Source organism: Trichomycterus rosablanca, chromosome 10 (genome assembly GCF_030014385.1).
Source record: "Trichomycterus rosablanca isolate fTriRos1 chromosome 10, fTriRos1.hap1, whole genome shotgun sequence".
Taxonomy (NCBI): Eukaryota; Metazoa; Chordata; class Actinopteri; order Siluriformes; family Trichomycteridae; genus Trichomycterus; species Trichomycterus rosablanca.
This window is the reverse complement of record NC_085997.1, coordinates 37,826,669-37,843,030: the sequence shown is the minus strand read 5'-3', so window position 1 is coordinate 37,843,030 and position 16,362 is coordinate 37,826,669. Positions and strand designations below refer to the sequence as shown.

General features: G+C 41.2%; 1 protein-coding gene across 1 annotated transcript; it reads right to left on the bottom strand.

Moving 5' to 3' along the window:
* Nucleotides 1–1,650: 1,650 nt before the first annotated feature.
* LOC134321516 (ras-related protein Rab-5C-like) lies at nt 1,651–5,583 on the bottom strand. The gene is made up of 5 exons (XM_063003307.1): nt 5,369–5,583; nt 5,091–5,242; nt 4,392–4,514; nt 4,179–4,272; nt 1,651–2,485 (listed from the first exon to the last, which is right to left on the bottom strand). The coding sequence occupies exons 1-5, from the start codon at nt 5,517–5,519 to the stop codon at nt 2,364–2,366; spliced, it is 642 nt and encodes a 213-aa protein (XP_062859377.1). The 5' UTR covers nt 5,520–5,583; the 3' UTR covers nt 1,651–2,363.
* Between the last annotated feature and the right edge of the window lie 10,779 nt (nt 5,584–16,362).

Below are 16,362 nucleotides of genomic sequence, written 5' to 3'. Positions count from 1 at the left end.
TGTTATTTGCATTTATTCAGTTTGCGTCACACAGATGACGCGGTAATGAAACGCTCGATCGGCTTTCTAACGACTTCCTGTTTTACTTCACCACCGGGAAAAGTTTGGAGGTTTTTAATTATAAGCACATTTACAGAATAACGGATTCTGTTCCTAATGGGACGCACGCTTATAAATGTAATAGCATCTGGAAGAACAGAAGCTAAGGTAAGCAGCGGTTATGATTGTTTTTGCTGTGTTTGGGATTTTGGCCGCTGTGCCGTGATTTATCGAGCGCTTTTGTTCTGTAATGAAAACAAAACGTATCAGTTGAAGCTTTTAACTGGAACCTTCTTGTTACAGAAATTACATTCATTTACACAATGAGGAGGAAAGTAAAGACACGAAGTAAAACGGCTAAATACACTCGCTAATCTGTTGTTGTTTTTTATCTGAACTTACAGATTATTTCTTTATTTCTACACTACATTTCCAATATATGTTTTGTGTAGATTATATTGACTCGTGACTCGACTCGGACTCGTATTTTGTGACTTGTGAACATCTCTGGTACAGTCTAGGGTTATAGGGTAATTGTACAAACCCCATTTTCAGTAAAGTTGGGGTCCAAACATCATCTAAAAGTGCAATAACAACAAAAAATCTGTCAGCTCTGTCACCCAGCAGGCGGGGCGCCTACGTGAACAACGATTGGCTTGATGTTGGAGGGAATTCCTCATGACTGATGCAATTATGACCTCTGCTGGCTGATCGATGGCGCCTGCACAGATAATGCGTTGAACTCACCGTGCAGGTAAAAAGAAGCGGTCGGTTACTGCACACGGTTACTCTCCTCAATCAGAGTGGAGATCAGCATCAGTAGAGAGGAAGCGTAATGCAACCTGTAGTTTGTTCATTCACTTGAACCTCTATCTGGGGTCTGGAGGCGGTTCCTCATTCCACCTTCCCCCTCCCAGACCTGGCCAGTTATCTTTTAGACCTGGACTTGAGTCTCCCAGGAGGGTGGCTTAGAGCAGGGGTTTTCAACCTTTTTGGACATTACAGCAGGACATTACCCCCTCCGTGTGCCGACCGCGAATCTGCGCCCCCCTCCCTACTCGAAACTTACGATTCGGTTCAAATGAATTGACTCCTGACTCACTTATAGCGACACTGTGAACAGAGCATCTCCTACACCTCTCTTAAAAACACACACACGTCCTATAACAGCAGTCTTTGTCCCTTATCTTCACGGTTAGCCCTATTTTTAAGGAGGATTTTTCAGACTGAACTGGATAACATTAAACAAATATGTTTCCTGTGGGTGAAAAATTAATTGCTTTAGTTTTAGAAGTAAAAAAATCTCGTAATGCCACGCCCCCTGGACAGGTACGCCCCACAGGTTAAAAAACCCCTGGCTTAGAGGATTAGAGCATTCAGCTGGTTGACATTCATGGCTGTTTTGGCTGACGTCTCCATGAAGATCAGGCCGTTCTCATCAGCGTACGCTTGTGCTTTCTGTTTACATTATGTGGTGTCTCCTGTGTAGCATCTTGTGTAAATAATTCGTTCCCATCATTTTTGGGATGTTGAGTTCTGTCTGTTTTTATAGTAGGGTGGATACATCAAACAGTAAACACAACAGTAAACACAACACACTCCACAACACACTCCACCTTCCCAGTTTTATTTATTCCCTCCTTTATCACCTCAGTATCTTACAGTCTGGAAAAACCACAATGATAAAAATGCTTCTTTTTTATTAGATATCAGAGCTAATGCTGACCGCACATCACACACACACACACACACACACACACACACACACACACACACACACACACACACACACACACACACACACACACACACACACACACACACACACACACACACACACACACACACACACACACACACGCTGTTGAACCCCGATAATGCCACGATGTCCGCACAGAGCTGCTGGGATTAAAAACAATACTCCACCCGCTCGTTTACAAAATGATTTCGGGAAGCGTGAGATTCGAACCCGAGCCCCGCCCGTCAGGAGGATCGGTGAGTAACACAAAGTAACGACCCAGTTATTATCCATCTGGAATAAAGGGGGGGGGGGGTTTGCTACATGCACCCACCACCCAAACCGAAACTGTTATCGTCGATGTTAAAAGGAGAAATGAAAGACGAATCGTGTTAGTATTTCCATTAAAACCAGTTAAATGATTAAGACCAGAGAGAGGAAACGTTAGCTTATGATAAACCAGATAAAATAAAACCATCTCTGAAGGAATCATCTCGCCATGTGCGATTCGTTCAGCTTCTGTCCGTTTGTTTTCATGTTTGGACCCTTCGTTACTGACCGTCCCATCCGGGAATCCATCAGCTGGTCAGTTGCAGCATTTGCTGCCTGAGGTCTGGGGGGCGGAGTCTTGGAGGTCGACGCCTGTTCGGCCACGCCCGCTCGCTCCACCTACTGCACTCTGAGACTCGTTCTTGGGGAGCTTCTTCGCTGCAGTTATAAGTCACAAACATACACGTTAGAAATACAGAGTAGTAATACTTTTAACTAGAACTCTTAACTAGAACTCTTAACTAGAACTAAACTTAACTAAAACTGTTAACAAATCAACAAGAACTATTAACTAATCAAGAACTCTCAACTGGAACTCTTAACTAGAACTCTTAACTAATCAACAAGAACTCAAACAATCAAGAACTTGTAACTAGAACACTTAACTAGAACTCTTAAATAATCACCAGGAACTCTTAACTAATCAAGAACTCTTAACTAAAACACTTAATTAACAAGAACTCTTAAATAGAACTCTTAACTAATCAACAAGAACTAATCAAGAACTCTCAACAAGAACTCTTAACTAATCTTAACTGATTAGTTGAGAGTTGTTGTTGAGAGTTCTTGACTAGAATCTTAACTAATCAACAGGAACTCCTAACTAGAATCTTAAATACTCAACTAGAACTCTTAACTAATCAACAGAAACTCTTAACTAATCAATTAGTTAATAGTTTTTGTTGAGAGTTCTTAACTAGAATCTTAACTAATCAACAGGAACTCCTAACTAGAATCTTAAATACTCAACTAGAACTCTTAACTAATCAACAGAAACTCTTAACTAATCAACTAGAACTCTTAACTAATCAACACAAGCGATCAACTAATCAAGAACTCTTAACTAATCAACAAGAACTCTTAACTAGTGTCCTAAATACTTAACTAGAATTCTTAACTAATCAACTAGAACTCCCAACTAATCAACACGAACTCTCAACAGGAACTCTTAACTAATCAACAGGAACTCTTAACTAATCAACAGGAACTCTTAACTAATCAACAAGAACTCCTAACTAATCAACAAGAACTCTCAACTAATCAACTAGAACTCAACTAATCAACTAGAACTCAACTAATCAACAGGAACTCTCAACTAATCAACAAGAACTCTTAACTAGAATCTTAACTAATCAACAAGAACTCCCAACTAATCAACACAAACTCTCAACTAGACCTCTTAACTAATCAACACAAGAACTCTCAACTACAACTTTTAACGAATTAACACGAGCTCTTAACTAATCAACAATAACTCCTAACTAATCAACAAGAACTCTCAACTAATCAACTAGAACTCAACTAATCAACTAGAACTCAACTAATCAACAGGAACTCTCAACTAATCAACAAGAACTCTTAACTAGAATCTTAAATAATCAACAAGAACTCTTAACTAATCATCAGGAACTCTTAACTAGAATCTTAAATAATCAACTAGAACTCCCAACTAATCAACACAAACTCTCAACTAGAACTCTTAACTAATCAACACAAGCTCTCAACTAATCCAGAACTCTTAACTAGTGTCCTAAATACTTAACTAGAATTCTTAACTAATCAACATGAACTCTTAACTAATCAACTAGAACTCCCAACTAATCAACACGAACTCTCAACTAGAACTCTTAACTAATCAAGAACTCAATAACTAACCAACAAAAACGCTAGACAAGAACTAACTAACACAAACTCTTAACTAATCAACGAGAACTATTAACTAATCAGTCAGTAAACATTATAAACATGAAAATAAAACTAGGAGCACGTCTCTGACACACGTCTGTAAGGACCTCCGGGGTGTTTAGGATTGAGACGTTAATCCAGAGTTCATAATGACGTATTTAATTACCGATGGCCATGAAGATCTCGTTGACGTTCATGGCGGTCTTGGCCGAGGTCTCCATGAAGAGCAGCCCGTTCTCATCAGCGTACGCTTGCGCTTCCTGTTTACATTCACAAATCACAATGTAAAACGACTGATCCGAAAAAGCTGATTCATAACTTTATACTTATATAATTACAATTATTCCACACACACACACACACACACGCGCGTGGGTACCTGGAAGTCGACGGCTCTCTTGTTGGCCAGGTCGGCCTTGTTCCCGGACAGGGCGATGACGATGTTGGGGCTGGCCTGCTTCTGAAGCTCCTTCACCCAGTTCTTTGCTCGAGCGAACGTGTCCTGTAACCGACGTGCATTTGAATGAAGCCAGAACAGAATATTAAATACTGGAGCAGCTTTTTTGTTCGCGTTTGTGCCATTTTGAATGTGTTTTCGTGTCAATAGAAATATCTGGAGGTACGTGTATTTACTTTTTGTTCATTAATAGGCGTAATCTAATGATCTTGACACCTCAGACAAAACTAAAGATGAATATTACACAACATGAAAACAGGAACGTTCAAAATGTGGTTCCCTTTATTCCATGTTCGTCAACCGCCTCATCCTGGTCAGGGTCGTGGTAGGTCCGGTTTCACAGGGAAACTCTGGGCGCAAGGCACAAAAACCCTTTTGAGCGGCTGCAGCGTGTAGCTCATGAAGGACACAAGAGTACTGAGGAGTACTGGAGTTCCACAGGGCTGTGTGCTGAGCCCACCCACGAAATTCAATCACCAAGTCTGCAGATGCCCCCAGCCCGTCTAGCTGCTGTCTGCGCTGACCATCAAAACCACCCCTCCCCCCACAGACGTAGCCGATCGTGTCTGCGTCGACGCGTGGCCCGGCCGACCGCACAGCTGAGATTGCGACCCCACTTACCGTGTTAGTGATGTCGTAGACGATGATGGCGGCCTGCGCTCCTCTGTAGTACATGGGGGCCAGGCTGTGATAGCGCTCCTGTCCGGCCGTGTCCCAAATCTCGAACTTTACCGTCGTGTCGTCCAGGCAGACCGTCTGTGTGAGGAACGCCGCTATACACACACACACACACACACACACGAGAGAGCGAGCCGTACACATTAAAGGACCAGTTCCGATGATTTTCATATCTGTAATGCCCGCTCTCTAGTGATGACAGACTTGTTTCGAGTGCGTACCTCCGATGGTGCTCTCCTGATACTCGTGAAACTGGCCCTTCACGAAGCGAAGCACCAGACTGGACTTCCCCACCGCCGACTCTCCCAGCAGAACCAGCTTGAACTGGCAGATTTTGTTCCCTGCAGCCAGCCCGTTGGGTCGACCCGCCATGATGCGAGACGCTCAGAGAAACCGAGAGAGAAGAGCTAGGGTGGGATTTCGGCTTAGATCAGAACCGCCTGAGTAAAAAATACAAAGTAATTTAAGTGACAACAGGCAGGAAGATACTTCTAGCAGGGTGTATCAGCTGGTCACTTATTTTCACTAGACAATAAGTGAAAATATGGAAATATTGAAATATTGAAAAATAAATCCTATTTAGCACATTAAGGATGAGTTTAAACAACAGAACTCTTCACTCTTAATCAACACAAGCTCTCAACTAATCAAGAACTCTTAACTAATCAACAAGAATTCTAAACTACTATCCTAAATAATTAACAAACTCTCAACTACAACTTTTAACTAATTAACATGAACTCTTAACTAATCAACTAGAACTCCTAACTAATCAACAAGAAATCTCAACTAAATAACTAGAACTCAACTAATCAACTAGAACTCAACTAATCAACAAGAACTACTAACTAATCAACAATAAATCTCAACTAAACAACTAGAACTCAACTAATCAACTAGAACTCAACTAATCAACAAGAACTCTTAACTAAACAACTAGAACTCAACTAATCAACTAGAACTCAACTAATCAACAGGAACTCTTAACTAATCAACTAGAACTCCCAACTAATCAACACAAACTCTCAACTACAACTTTTAACTAATTAACACAAGCTCTTAACTAATCAATAAGAACTCCTAACTAATCAACAAGAGCTTTCAACTATCAACTAGAACTCAACTAATCAACTACAACTCAACTAATCAACTAGAACTCAACTAAACAAGAACTCTCAACTAATCAACTAGAACTCAACTAATCAACTAGAACTTAACTAATCAACTAGAACTAACTAATCAACAAGAAATCTCAACTAAACAACTAGAGCTCAACTAATCAACTAGAACTCAACTAATCAACAAGAACTCTCAACTAAACAACTAGAACTCAACTAATCAACTAGAAATCTCCACTAAACAACAAGAACTCTCAACTAATCAAGAACTCAAGAACTAACCAACAAAAGCGCTAGACTAGAACTAACTAATTAACACGAACTCTTAACTAATCAACGAGAACTATTAACTAATCAGCCAGTAACATTATAAACATGAAAATAAAACTAGTAACACGTCTCTGACACACGTTTGATGCGAGACGCTCAGAGAAACCGAGAGAGAAGAGCTAGGGTGGGATTTCGGCTTAGATCAGAACCGCCTGAGTAAAAAATACAAAGTAATTTAAGTGACAACAGGCAGGAAGATACTTCTAGCAGGGTGTATCAGCTGGTCACTTATTTTCACTAGACAATAAGTGAAAATATGGAAATATTGAAATATAGAAAAATTAATCCTATTTAGCATATTAAGGATGAGTTTAAACAGAAGAATAGCAGTTGGAACACGCAGAAAGAATATTGGCAAGCTGTTGCCAAGTGGTTAAGGTCCTGGACTAGAAATCCGAAGGTCACTGCCAGTTTCCTGCTGTTGGGCTCTTAAACAAGGCCCTTAACCCTCAATTGCTCAGACTGTACTGTAATGTAAGTCGCTTTGGACATGTACATGCATCTGACAAATCTGCAGCAAGTGGATGGATCGATGTTTGTGGAATCCAGGCCCCAAATAAATCTAAGCTGGTTTGAATACTTTAAATAGTATACACTGAAGTAAAGTGTAATAAACCTTCAATTATTTTGCTATTCTTAAGTTCAGCTCTTAGTAAAACGATGGTGGACACCCCTAGTTTATTCCGTAACGCTGATGTATCATCACAGCTCCGTTTACAGTCAGGATTGGGGAAGTGATGGTTGATAAGGTGAGAAATGAAACTTTCAGACACCAGAGATACAGATAAACTCATTAGCTCAAGTCATTTCCTCATTATCATTACAAAACCACGGCCATGTCACACTGAACGTGTCTACAAGCCGCCTGAATAAACTCAGTTCTAGTTAGACTGAACCCATTGTATTTATTTATTAGGATTTTAACGTCATGTTTTACACTTTGGTTACATTCATGACAGAAACGGTCGTTACTCGATACACAAGATTCACCAGTTCAAGTGTTTGTATCTCCAGTTCACCTCGTCTGAACATGTTTGGACTGTGGGAGGAAACCGGAGCTCCTGGAGGAAACCCACGCAGACACGGGGAAGGAGAACATGCAAACTCCACACAGAAAGGACCTTCTTGCTGTGAGGCGACAGTGCTAGCCACCGAGCCACAGTGCTGCCCAACTGCACCCATTAAAACTGAATTATGGAGCGACCACCACAAAGTGGCCTGCCGTGAATTATAACCTGATGGAACCTGGGTGATACTGTCCACAGTTAAGCAAGCTTTATAATTACTGGGCTTTGGATATTTGATAACTCATATTCGATTCCAATTACACAGAAAAAAGCAAACTGAACGGCATTAACTATGTTCCAGCATGGGGCGGCACAGTGGGTAGAACCGTCTCCTCGCAGCAAGAAGGTCCTGGGTTCGATCCCCAGGCGGGGCGGTCCGGGTCCTTTCTGTGTGGAGTTTGCATGTTCTCCCCGTGTCTGAGTGGGTTTCCTCCCACAGTCCAAAGACGTGCAAGTGAGGTGAACTGGAGATACAAGACTGTCCATGACTGTGTTCGATATTAAAACCTCGAACCGATGAATCTTGTGTGATGAGTAACGACCGTTCCTGTCGTTAATGTAACCGAAGAGTAAAACATGACGATAAAATCCTAATAAATAAACAAACATCCATCCAGGTTTTAACAGGATCAAAATCACTAAGTAGAAACGTCAAAAATGCTTTGACAAGAGCGTTCCAATTAGGGCTGGGCGGTATGACCAAAATTTTGTATCACGGTATTTGGACGGTTTCATGGTATATCACGGTATGTTTTATGTGTCTGTGGTTGATTCTACTGTGGTTATAATCTCAGCATGTATATAATGAAGGTTTTGATACTATAAGCTATGCATCACAATATATGATGGAATCAGTACACGTGATTTAGTACAGTTATATCTATAATTTTTATTTATTTATTTATTAATTAATTATCTATTTTTTCCCCCAACTTTTATCCCTATTCTAATCGTGTCCAGTTACCCTGATTGCTCCTCTATACTGATTTGACCCTTTTTGCCGCTGACTGAGGACGCCACTCAACTGACTGGCGCCCCCTCCGGCACGCAGTCAGTACAGCCTGCATCTTTCACCGAGAGACACTGCGCACGGAGTGTTATTCCTCAGCCCTGTGCAGGCGCCGTCAGTCAACCAGCAGGGGCCGCAGTCGCACCAGTTATGAGGACCTACGCTCCGACTCTACCCCTGACCCTGAACAACAGCCAAACGTTGTTCATACCGCCGCCCAACCCAGTCGGAAAGGCAGAGCTGAGTTTCGATACGATGTATCTAGAAACCCAACTCTGGTGAGCTAGCGTACTTTACCGCTGCGCCACCTGAGCGGCAGTATATCTATAATTTGTATTGTTTATTTAATATTTAAGTATTATATAATCACCCTTAACTCTCCCTTTAACTAATAAAAGCACATTTATAAACTCCACTGTACAGCTTGACCACTGGTCTGTTGTAGAAAAGTGGACGACTTTAAGTCTCTCCACTTCCAGTTCACTCATAACGCCGGTTTAGCGACTGACCTGAAGTATTTTCACCCCGTAAGACAAACCTGGAATCCAGAGTTTTAATTATCGCTCTGAAAGCTTCTTTCTCGATTGAGGAATCGTGTCCTTGCATACGTGGTAACAGTCGTGGCTCGACAGACCGTGCAGTATAAAGTGTTTCAGTCTGTTCTTAACTGCCTGTTCTTCCGGTGCATATTTGGTCTCCCTCTCTTCATCCTCCATCTGTTTTTGTTTATTTTCTCACCATATTGAGGGAATCTGCACGGCGCTCCATAGCGCTTTCAGCGGCAAACAATATTATATGATCTGTGTCCTATTGAAGCCACAGCTGTTGTATTAACTCAAAAATCAAAGACGGTATACCGAATGTACCGTCATACCGCCCAGCCCGAATGTACCGTCATACCGCCCAGCCCTAGGTCCAATCCTATAATACACCCAGATGTGTCCAGGTGTTAGACATTAAACTCCATTCCACTGCCAATATTTGTCTATTGAGCTTTGATAGCTGTATGTTTAATCTCATATATGTTACATGTTAATTAAATACTTTTATTAGTTAAAAAGTTCGTCTAAATACTTTTGATCATGTAGTGTTGTCAGTGTTAGTGATAAATCCTGACCTAATTGTGTTTAATTAGCTACAATAATATATGTAAGATAGATTAATGACATTAAAATTAACTATATTTATTGTTTACAGTTGTTATTAAAGTTTGCTCAGCGCTCGAGCTCACTGGTTAGCTGAAACACCAAACGTTAGCTCAAAGCTAATTAGCTCAGACACTGAACAACTCGAACGTATCATATTTTATCCGAAAATAATCACCAATTCCTAAATAAAATGCAATTTAAGTGACTCACCTTTGATTTAATTGTTAAAATAGAGACAGATACGTCGCCTTTCTCGGCAAATGACACGCTAGAGATTTGCTACTTTCTGTTTTTACTTCACTCCCTGTCAAAACATGACGGCTGCGTCCTAATCCGACTACACCTCACTACGAAGTGTTACTCTAAGTCAGTAAAAGTCTTAATCGTAATAGTGCACTTTCTAGTTATTTAGGGTGTGATTTGAAACGCAACCAATCGGTTCCCTTATTTCTTTTTCTACCCGTTTTCAGAAAGCCCCGCCTTCCTACTCAGGATTGGCGCAGCACCCAGTCACTCTAAAATATCCACCAATCGTGATGAGGAGGTTGCACTTACCAACCAATCACGACACAGAAATGAGTGTTTTAATCGAAAACAGGTAGGCAAAGCAACTTTTAAAGAATAGTGGGCGCTTCTGTATCCGGGTTTTCGATAAACTCGAAGCTAACCAATCAAAACTAGATACGCAGGAAAAAGTCTGTATCCTAGCAACCGATCTACTGTATATACCGATCAGCCATAACATTAAAACCACCTCCTTGTTTCTACACTCACTGCTCCACTTACCATATAGAAGCACTTTGTAGTTCTACAATTACTGACTGTAGTCCATCTGTTTCTCTACATACTTTGTTAGCCCCCCTTTCATGCTGTTCTTCAATGGTCAGGACCCCCACAGGACCACCACAGAGCAGGTATTATTTAGGTGGTGGATCATTCTCAGCACTGCAGTGACACTGACATGGTGGTGGTGTGTTAGTGTGTGTTGTGCTGGTATGAGTGGATCAGACACAGCAGCGCTGCTGGAGTTTTTAAACACCTCACTGTCACTGCTGGACTGAGAATAGTCCACCAACCAAAAACATCCAGCCAACAGCGCCCCGTGGGCAGTGTCCTCTGACCACTGATGACGGTCTAGAAGATGACATGGTGGTGGTGTGTTAGTGTGTGTTGTGCTGGTATGAGTGGATCAGACACAGCAGCGCTGCTGGAGTTTTTAAACACCTCACTGTCACTGCTGGTCTGAGAATAGTCCACCAACCAAAAATATCCAGCCAGCAGCGCCCCGTGGGCAGCGTCCTGTGAGCACTGATGAAGGTCTAGAAGATGAGCGACTCAAACAGCAGCAATAGATGAGCGATCGTCTCTGACTTTACATCTACAAGGTGGACCAACTAGGTAGGAGTGTGAAATAGAGTGGACAGTGAGTGGACACGGTATTTAAAAACTCCAGCAGCGCTGCTGTGTCTGATCCACTCATACCAGCACAACACACACTAACACACCACCACCATGTCAGTGTCACTGCAGTGCTGAGAATGATCCAGCACCTAAATAATACCTGCTCTGTGGTGGTCCTGTGGGGGTCCTGACCGATGAAGAACAGCATGAAAGCAGGTTAAAAAAGCATGTAGAGAAACAGATAGACTACAGTCAGTAATTGTAGAACTACAAAGTGCTTCTATATGGTAAGTGGAGCTGATAAAATGGACAGTGAGTGTAGAAACAAGGAGGTGGTTTTAATGTTAACAAATTTACATCCAGTACATTTACGGCATATAGCAGACGCTTTTATCCAAAGAAACTTACAATTATGACTGAATACGATCGAGTATTAAGGGCCTTACTCAAGGGCCCAACAGTGGCAATTTGTTGATGGTGGGGCTTGAACCGGCAACCTTATGATAACTAGTCCAGTACCTTAACCATTGAGCTACAACTGCCCCCAATAACTTAATAACTTAATTTACCATTAATGTAATGATTTTACACACACTGTTAGGGACATCATTTCATATATATTTAGGGATTTCAATGTTTCTTCTCTGTTAATATTCATCACTACGCTTTTGTCTCTGGATGAATCATTGTAATAATTCAACCAACTGTATAGAGGGGGTTTTTAGTACAGTTGACATATTTTGATAGGTTTAAGGTCAGGATGTTGGGAAAGCCCTTTCAAAATTCTTACTTAGGGTCATTTTTCTGTTGGAACGCCCAATTCCATCCAAACTTAAAGAATAGAAGTATTTACACATTTTAAAATGCAGCCTTCTGGATTTAAAGGGGACACGAAACTTGTTTACCCACCCGAGGTTCAAGCCTGCAAGTCGAGACTGCTCTGCCAACAATGCTGCTCCTGCTAGTTGTGATAGTTTCCTCATTTCAGACTGGACTAAATAATTCCAGTCTGTTAACTCCAACTGTTTACATTATTATTATTATTATTATTTTTGCTAGATATACCTTTTATTTCAATTTAATTTAGTGTTTGTATGATTTGTCTAAATCCTGTTCCCTGCTGAGTCTGGTTCCTCTCAAGGTTTCTTCCTGTGATTTTAAGTGGGTTTTTTGGTTGCCACTGAGCAAGTAGGTCTGTCAACAGAGCAAGTAGGTCTGTAGGTCATGGATTCTGTAAAGCTGCTTTGAGACGATGTCTGTTGTAAAAAGTGCCATATAAATAAATTTGACTTGACTTGACAAAACACCCTACTTTTGAAAAGCACAGCTAGCAGTTTGAAAATTGCTTGCCACTTAAGATACAAAGCATGAACGTTAATCTTTTTTGTTTCTGTTTTTTTATTTACTCCATTTCTGCATCCAGGGGCAAAGCAAAAGTGGTTTGGCCTTTCTTATGCTTGATGGTGCTACACTTGTTTGGAAAGGTCATTTGACTGTCTGTGTCTATTGTTGGGTTTAAACGTTCAAAAAACAAATTAAAAAAGACACTTTGAGGAGATTGTTCGTTTTGCATGGACTATGTTTACCTTTTTCTTGTTGTTTATTTAATGTTGTTGACTATGTACAGTACATGGTATTACTCCTTAATAAAAATAAAAAAGAAATGTCATTTGAATAGCTTATTATTTTTATTCTAGCTTCACTGACTGTTAAACCTGTAAGAATCTATAATGTGGAAATTCATCTTGAATTCTGTTATGCTAACAACTGTAGCTAATGTTTCATGTCCTGTCTTCACCATGTGGTTGTAGAATGTAAACAAAGGAGGGCGCCACAACCAAACTGTTGAGTTTTTAGAGGGTTCGGAGAATCCTCCTACGTTACATTTATTTGACAGGGTTTTACACATAAATCAGTTTATTTTTTTTATTTTTTTTATGTTTTTATTTACACTAATCACTTCATCCTATACAGAGCTGCAGTTGGTCGGTGGGTCACTCAAAACTTGAGGCAGTTTTGACCAGTTCAAAGCAACCACCGTATTACTGATCTAATATAACTGTATGGATGTTCTTACAACTTTATGAAAGAGCTTTAATAGCAGATTTCTAACTGATGTATTTGTTCCAGCCAGGGAGAAAATAACTAAACCTTCTCTCACATTTGAAGACACCATCTACACCGATCAGCCATAACATTAAAACCACCTCCTTGTTTCTACACTCACTGTCCATTTTATCAGCTCCACTTACCATATAGAAGCACTTTGTAGTTCTACAATTACTGACTGTAGTCCATCTGTTTCTCTACATGCTTTTTTAACCTGCTTTCACCCTGTTCTTCAATGGTCAGGACCCCCACAGGACCACCACAGAGCAGGTATTATTTAGGTGGTGGATGATTCTCAGCACTGCAGTGACACTGACATGGTGGTGGTGTGTTAGTGTGTGTTGTGCTGGTATGAGTGGATCAGACACAGCAGCGCTGCTGGAGTTTTTAAACACCTCACTGTCACTGCTGGACTGAGAATAGTCCACCAACCAAAAACATCCAGCCAACAGCGCCCCGTGGGCAGTGTCCTCTGACCACTGATGACGGTCTAGAAGATGATCAACTCAAACAGCAGCAATAGATGAGCGATCGTCTCTGACTTTACATCTACAAGGTGGACCGACTAGGTAGGTGTGTCTAATAGAGTGGACAGTGAGTGGACACGGTGTTTAAAAACTCCAGCAGCGCTGCTGTGTCTGAACCACTCATACCAGCACAACACACACTAACACACCACCACCATGTCAGTGTCACTGCAGTGCTGAGAATGATCCACCACCTAAATAATACCTGCTCTGTGGTGGTCCTGTGGGGGTCCTGACCATTGAAGAACAGGGTGAAAGTAGGTTAAAAAAGCATGCAGAGAAACAGATGGACTACAGTCAGTAATTGTAGGACAGTAAGTGTAGAAACAATGAGGTGGTTTTAATGTTATGGCTGATCGGTGTATATAAAGGGCATTCTGAGTCAACATGTCCACTGCATTGTTCTTGTTGCATCTCCGTTCTCTGAAGAAGTGGGCTATTATTTATAGCGATGCCCTATTTAGTCAACAAACCAGTAATGCTTGTTTCTTTTCTGGTGACTCTGATGAAGCAAAGATGAAGCAAGAAATAATGTACCTCTGCATGATCTGCTAGATAGAATAAGCAGAGGAAAGAACTGTGTTTTATATACTGTAATACAGAGTTTAATGTTACTGTGCTAACAGAGGGAATAGAGTTTTGAGAAAGTATTCATTTTTCACAATGTTAAAACCATTGATTTGGACCAAAAAAGACAATGTTTAATTTACCATATTATATATAAAGTAAAGATCAGGACTTATATTAAATCCCACCAGTATTGCTTTGGCTCAATGTCTTGTTTAAAGACAAACTTCCTTCCCAGTCTAATGCCAAGTTCATACTACACGACTTTCGGCGTGTTCAGATTGCTGTACAGTTCACAATACACGACAATCTCTTGTAATCGGGAATCTTTCAAGTCGTGTTTTAAGGCAATAGGGGGTCACACACTACACCATCTATCACCATGAGGAGTCTGGTCTCCCAAACCATGTGAGAAGTGACGAGGGGTTTAATGACACCATGTCCAAAAATGCCCGTAAGCAATAAGTGAGAGATCAAAGTTGTTTGTGTGCTGATGTGCAGCGTAAAAGCAAAGAGGAAAAAGAAATGAATCTGGGTGAAGGAGAGGATTTGACTAGGCAAGCAGCAGGGATCGTCTCTTCTGTTCTGTGTAACTACATCTTCTGTAGTCTTACCCCGAGGTGGTTCTGACAGAAACCTGTTCACCCTCTCGAGGTTAAAGACTGAGAGTCGAGACTACAGTGCCAACAATGCTGCTCCTGCTAGATGTAAAGGTACCTGGCGTGTTTGCACCAAAAATGTCCAAAACTTACAACTCACTTTATCACAGACTGGACTGAACAATGAAGAACTCACATTATTTATTTATTTATTTATTTTATTTTTTTGCTAGTTACAACTTTCAATTTAATTTCGTGTTTGTATGATTTGTGTAAATCCTATTTATATAAAGTATCCTCCGGACCACCCAATGATGATGGGGGTCCCTGCTGAGTCTGGTTCCTCTCAAGGTTCCTTCCTGTAATTTTAAGGGACTTTTTCCTGCCACTGTCGCCCTCAGCTTGCTCAGTAGGGCTTTTTGGTCTGTTGGTTCTGGATTCTGTAAAGTTGCTTTGAGACAATGTTCACTGTAAAAAGCGCTATATACAGTGGGGGAAATAAGTATTTGATCCCCTGCTGATTTTGTAAGTTTATTCTGAGTTGATTCTGAGAAAGGTGAGGTCAGCCCAGAATTACACGGGAGGAGCTTGTCAATGATCTCAAGGGAGCTGGGAGCACAGTCACCAAGAAAACTATTAGTAACACACTTCGCCGTAATGGATTGAGATCCTGCAGTGCCCGCAAAGTCCCTCTGCTCAAGAAGGCTCATGTACAGGCCCGTCTGAAGTTTGCCAATGAACACCTGAATGATTCAGAGAAAGCTTGGGAGAATGTGATATGGTCAGATGAGACCAAAATTGAGCTCTTTGGCATCAACTCCACTCGCCGTGTTTGGAGGCAGAGAAATGCCCGGTGGGGATGGTGTTCTTGGGGTCATATCCAGCATTTCTCTGCTCCCAGCTCCCTTGAGATCATTGACAAGCTCCTCCCGTGTAATTCTGGACTGACCTCACCTTTCTCAGAATCATTCTTACCCCACCAGGTGAGATCTTGCATGGAGCTCCAGAGCGAGGGTGATTGACTGTGATCTTGTATTTCTTTCATTTTCGAATGATCGCACCAACAGTGATCTCTTTCTCACCAAGCTTCTTGCTGATGGTCTTGTAGCCCATTCCAGCCTTGTGCAGGTCTACAATCTTGTCCCTGACGTCCTTTGATAGCTCTTTGGTCTTGCCCATGGTGGTCGAGAGATTTGAACGGAAGAAACTGATTCTGTGACAGGAAACTTTTATACAGGGACAGGACTAATTTGTAGCCTCATGGGCACATAACCGGTCTGTGGGGGTCAGAATTCTTGCTGGTTGGTAGGGGATCAAATACTTATTTCCCTTAATTAAAT

What these genes read in the sequence shown, in the direction of transcription:
- LOC134321516 (XM_063003307.1), bottom strand. Translation starts at nt 5,519, where the DNA reads ATGGCGGGTCGACCCAACGGGCTGGCTGCAGGGAACAAAATCTGCCAG. An exon ending in AGAGAGCCGTCGACTTCCAG is followed by an intron (nt 4,273 to 4,391) that starts GTACCCACGCGC and finishes GAATGTAAACAG; the next exon opens with GAAGCGCAAGCGTACGCTGA. An exon ending in CGAGATCTTCATGGCCATCG is followed by an intron (nt 2,486 to 4,178) that starts GTAATTAAATAC and finishes TTATAACTGCAG; the next exon opens with CGAAGAAGCTCCCCAAGAAC.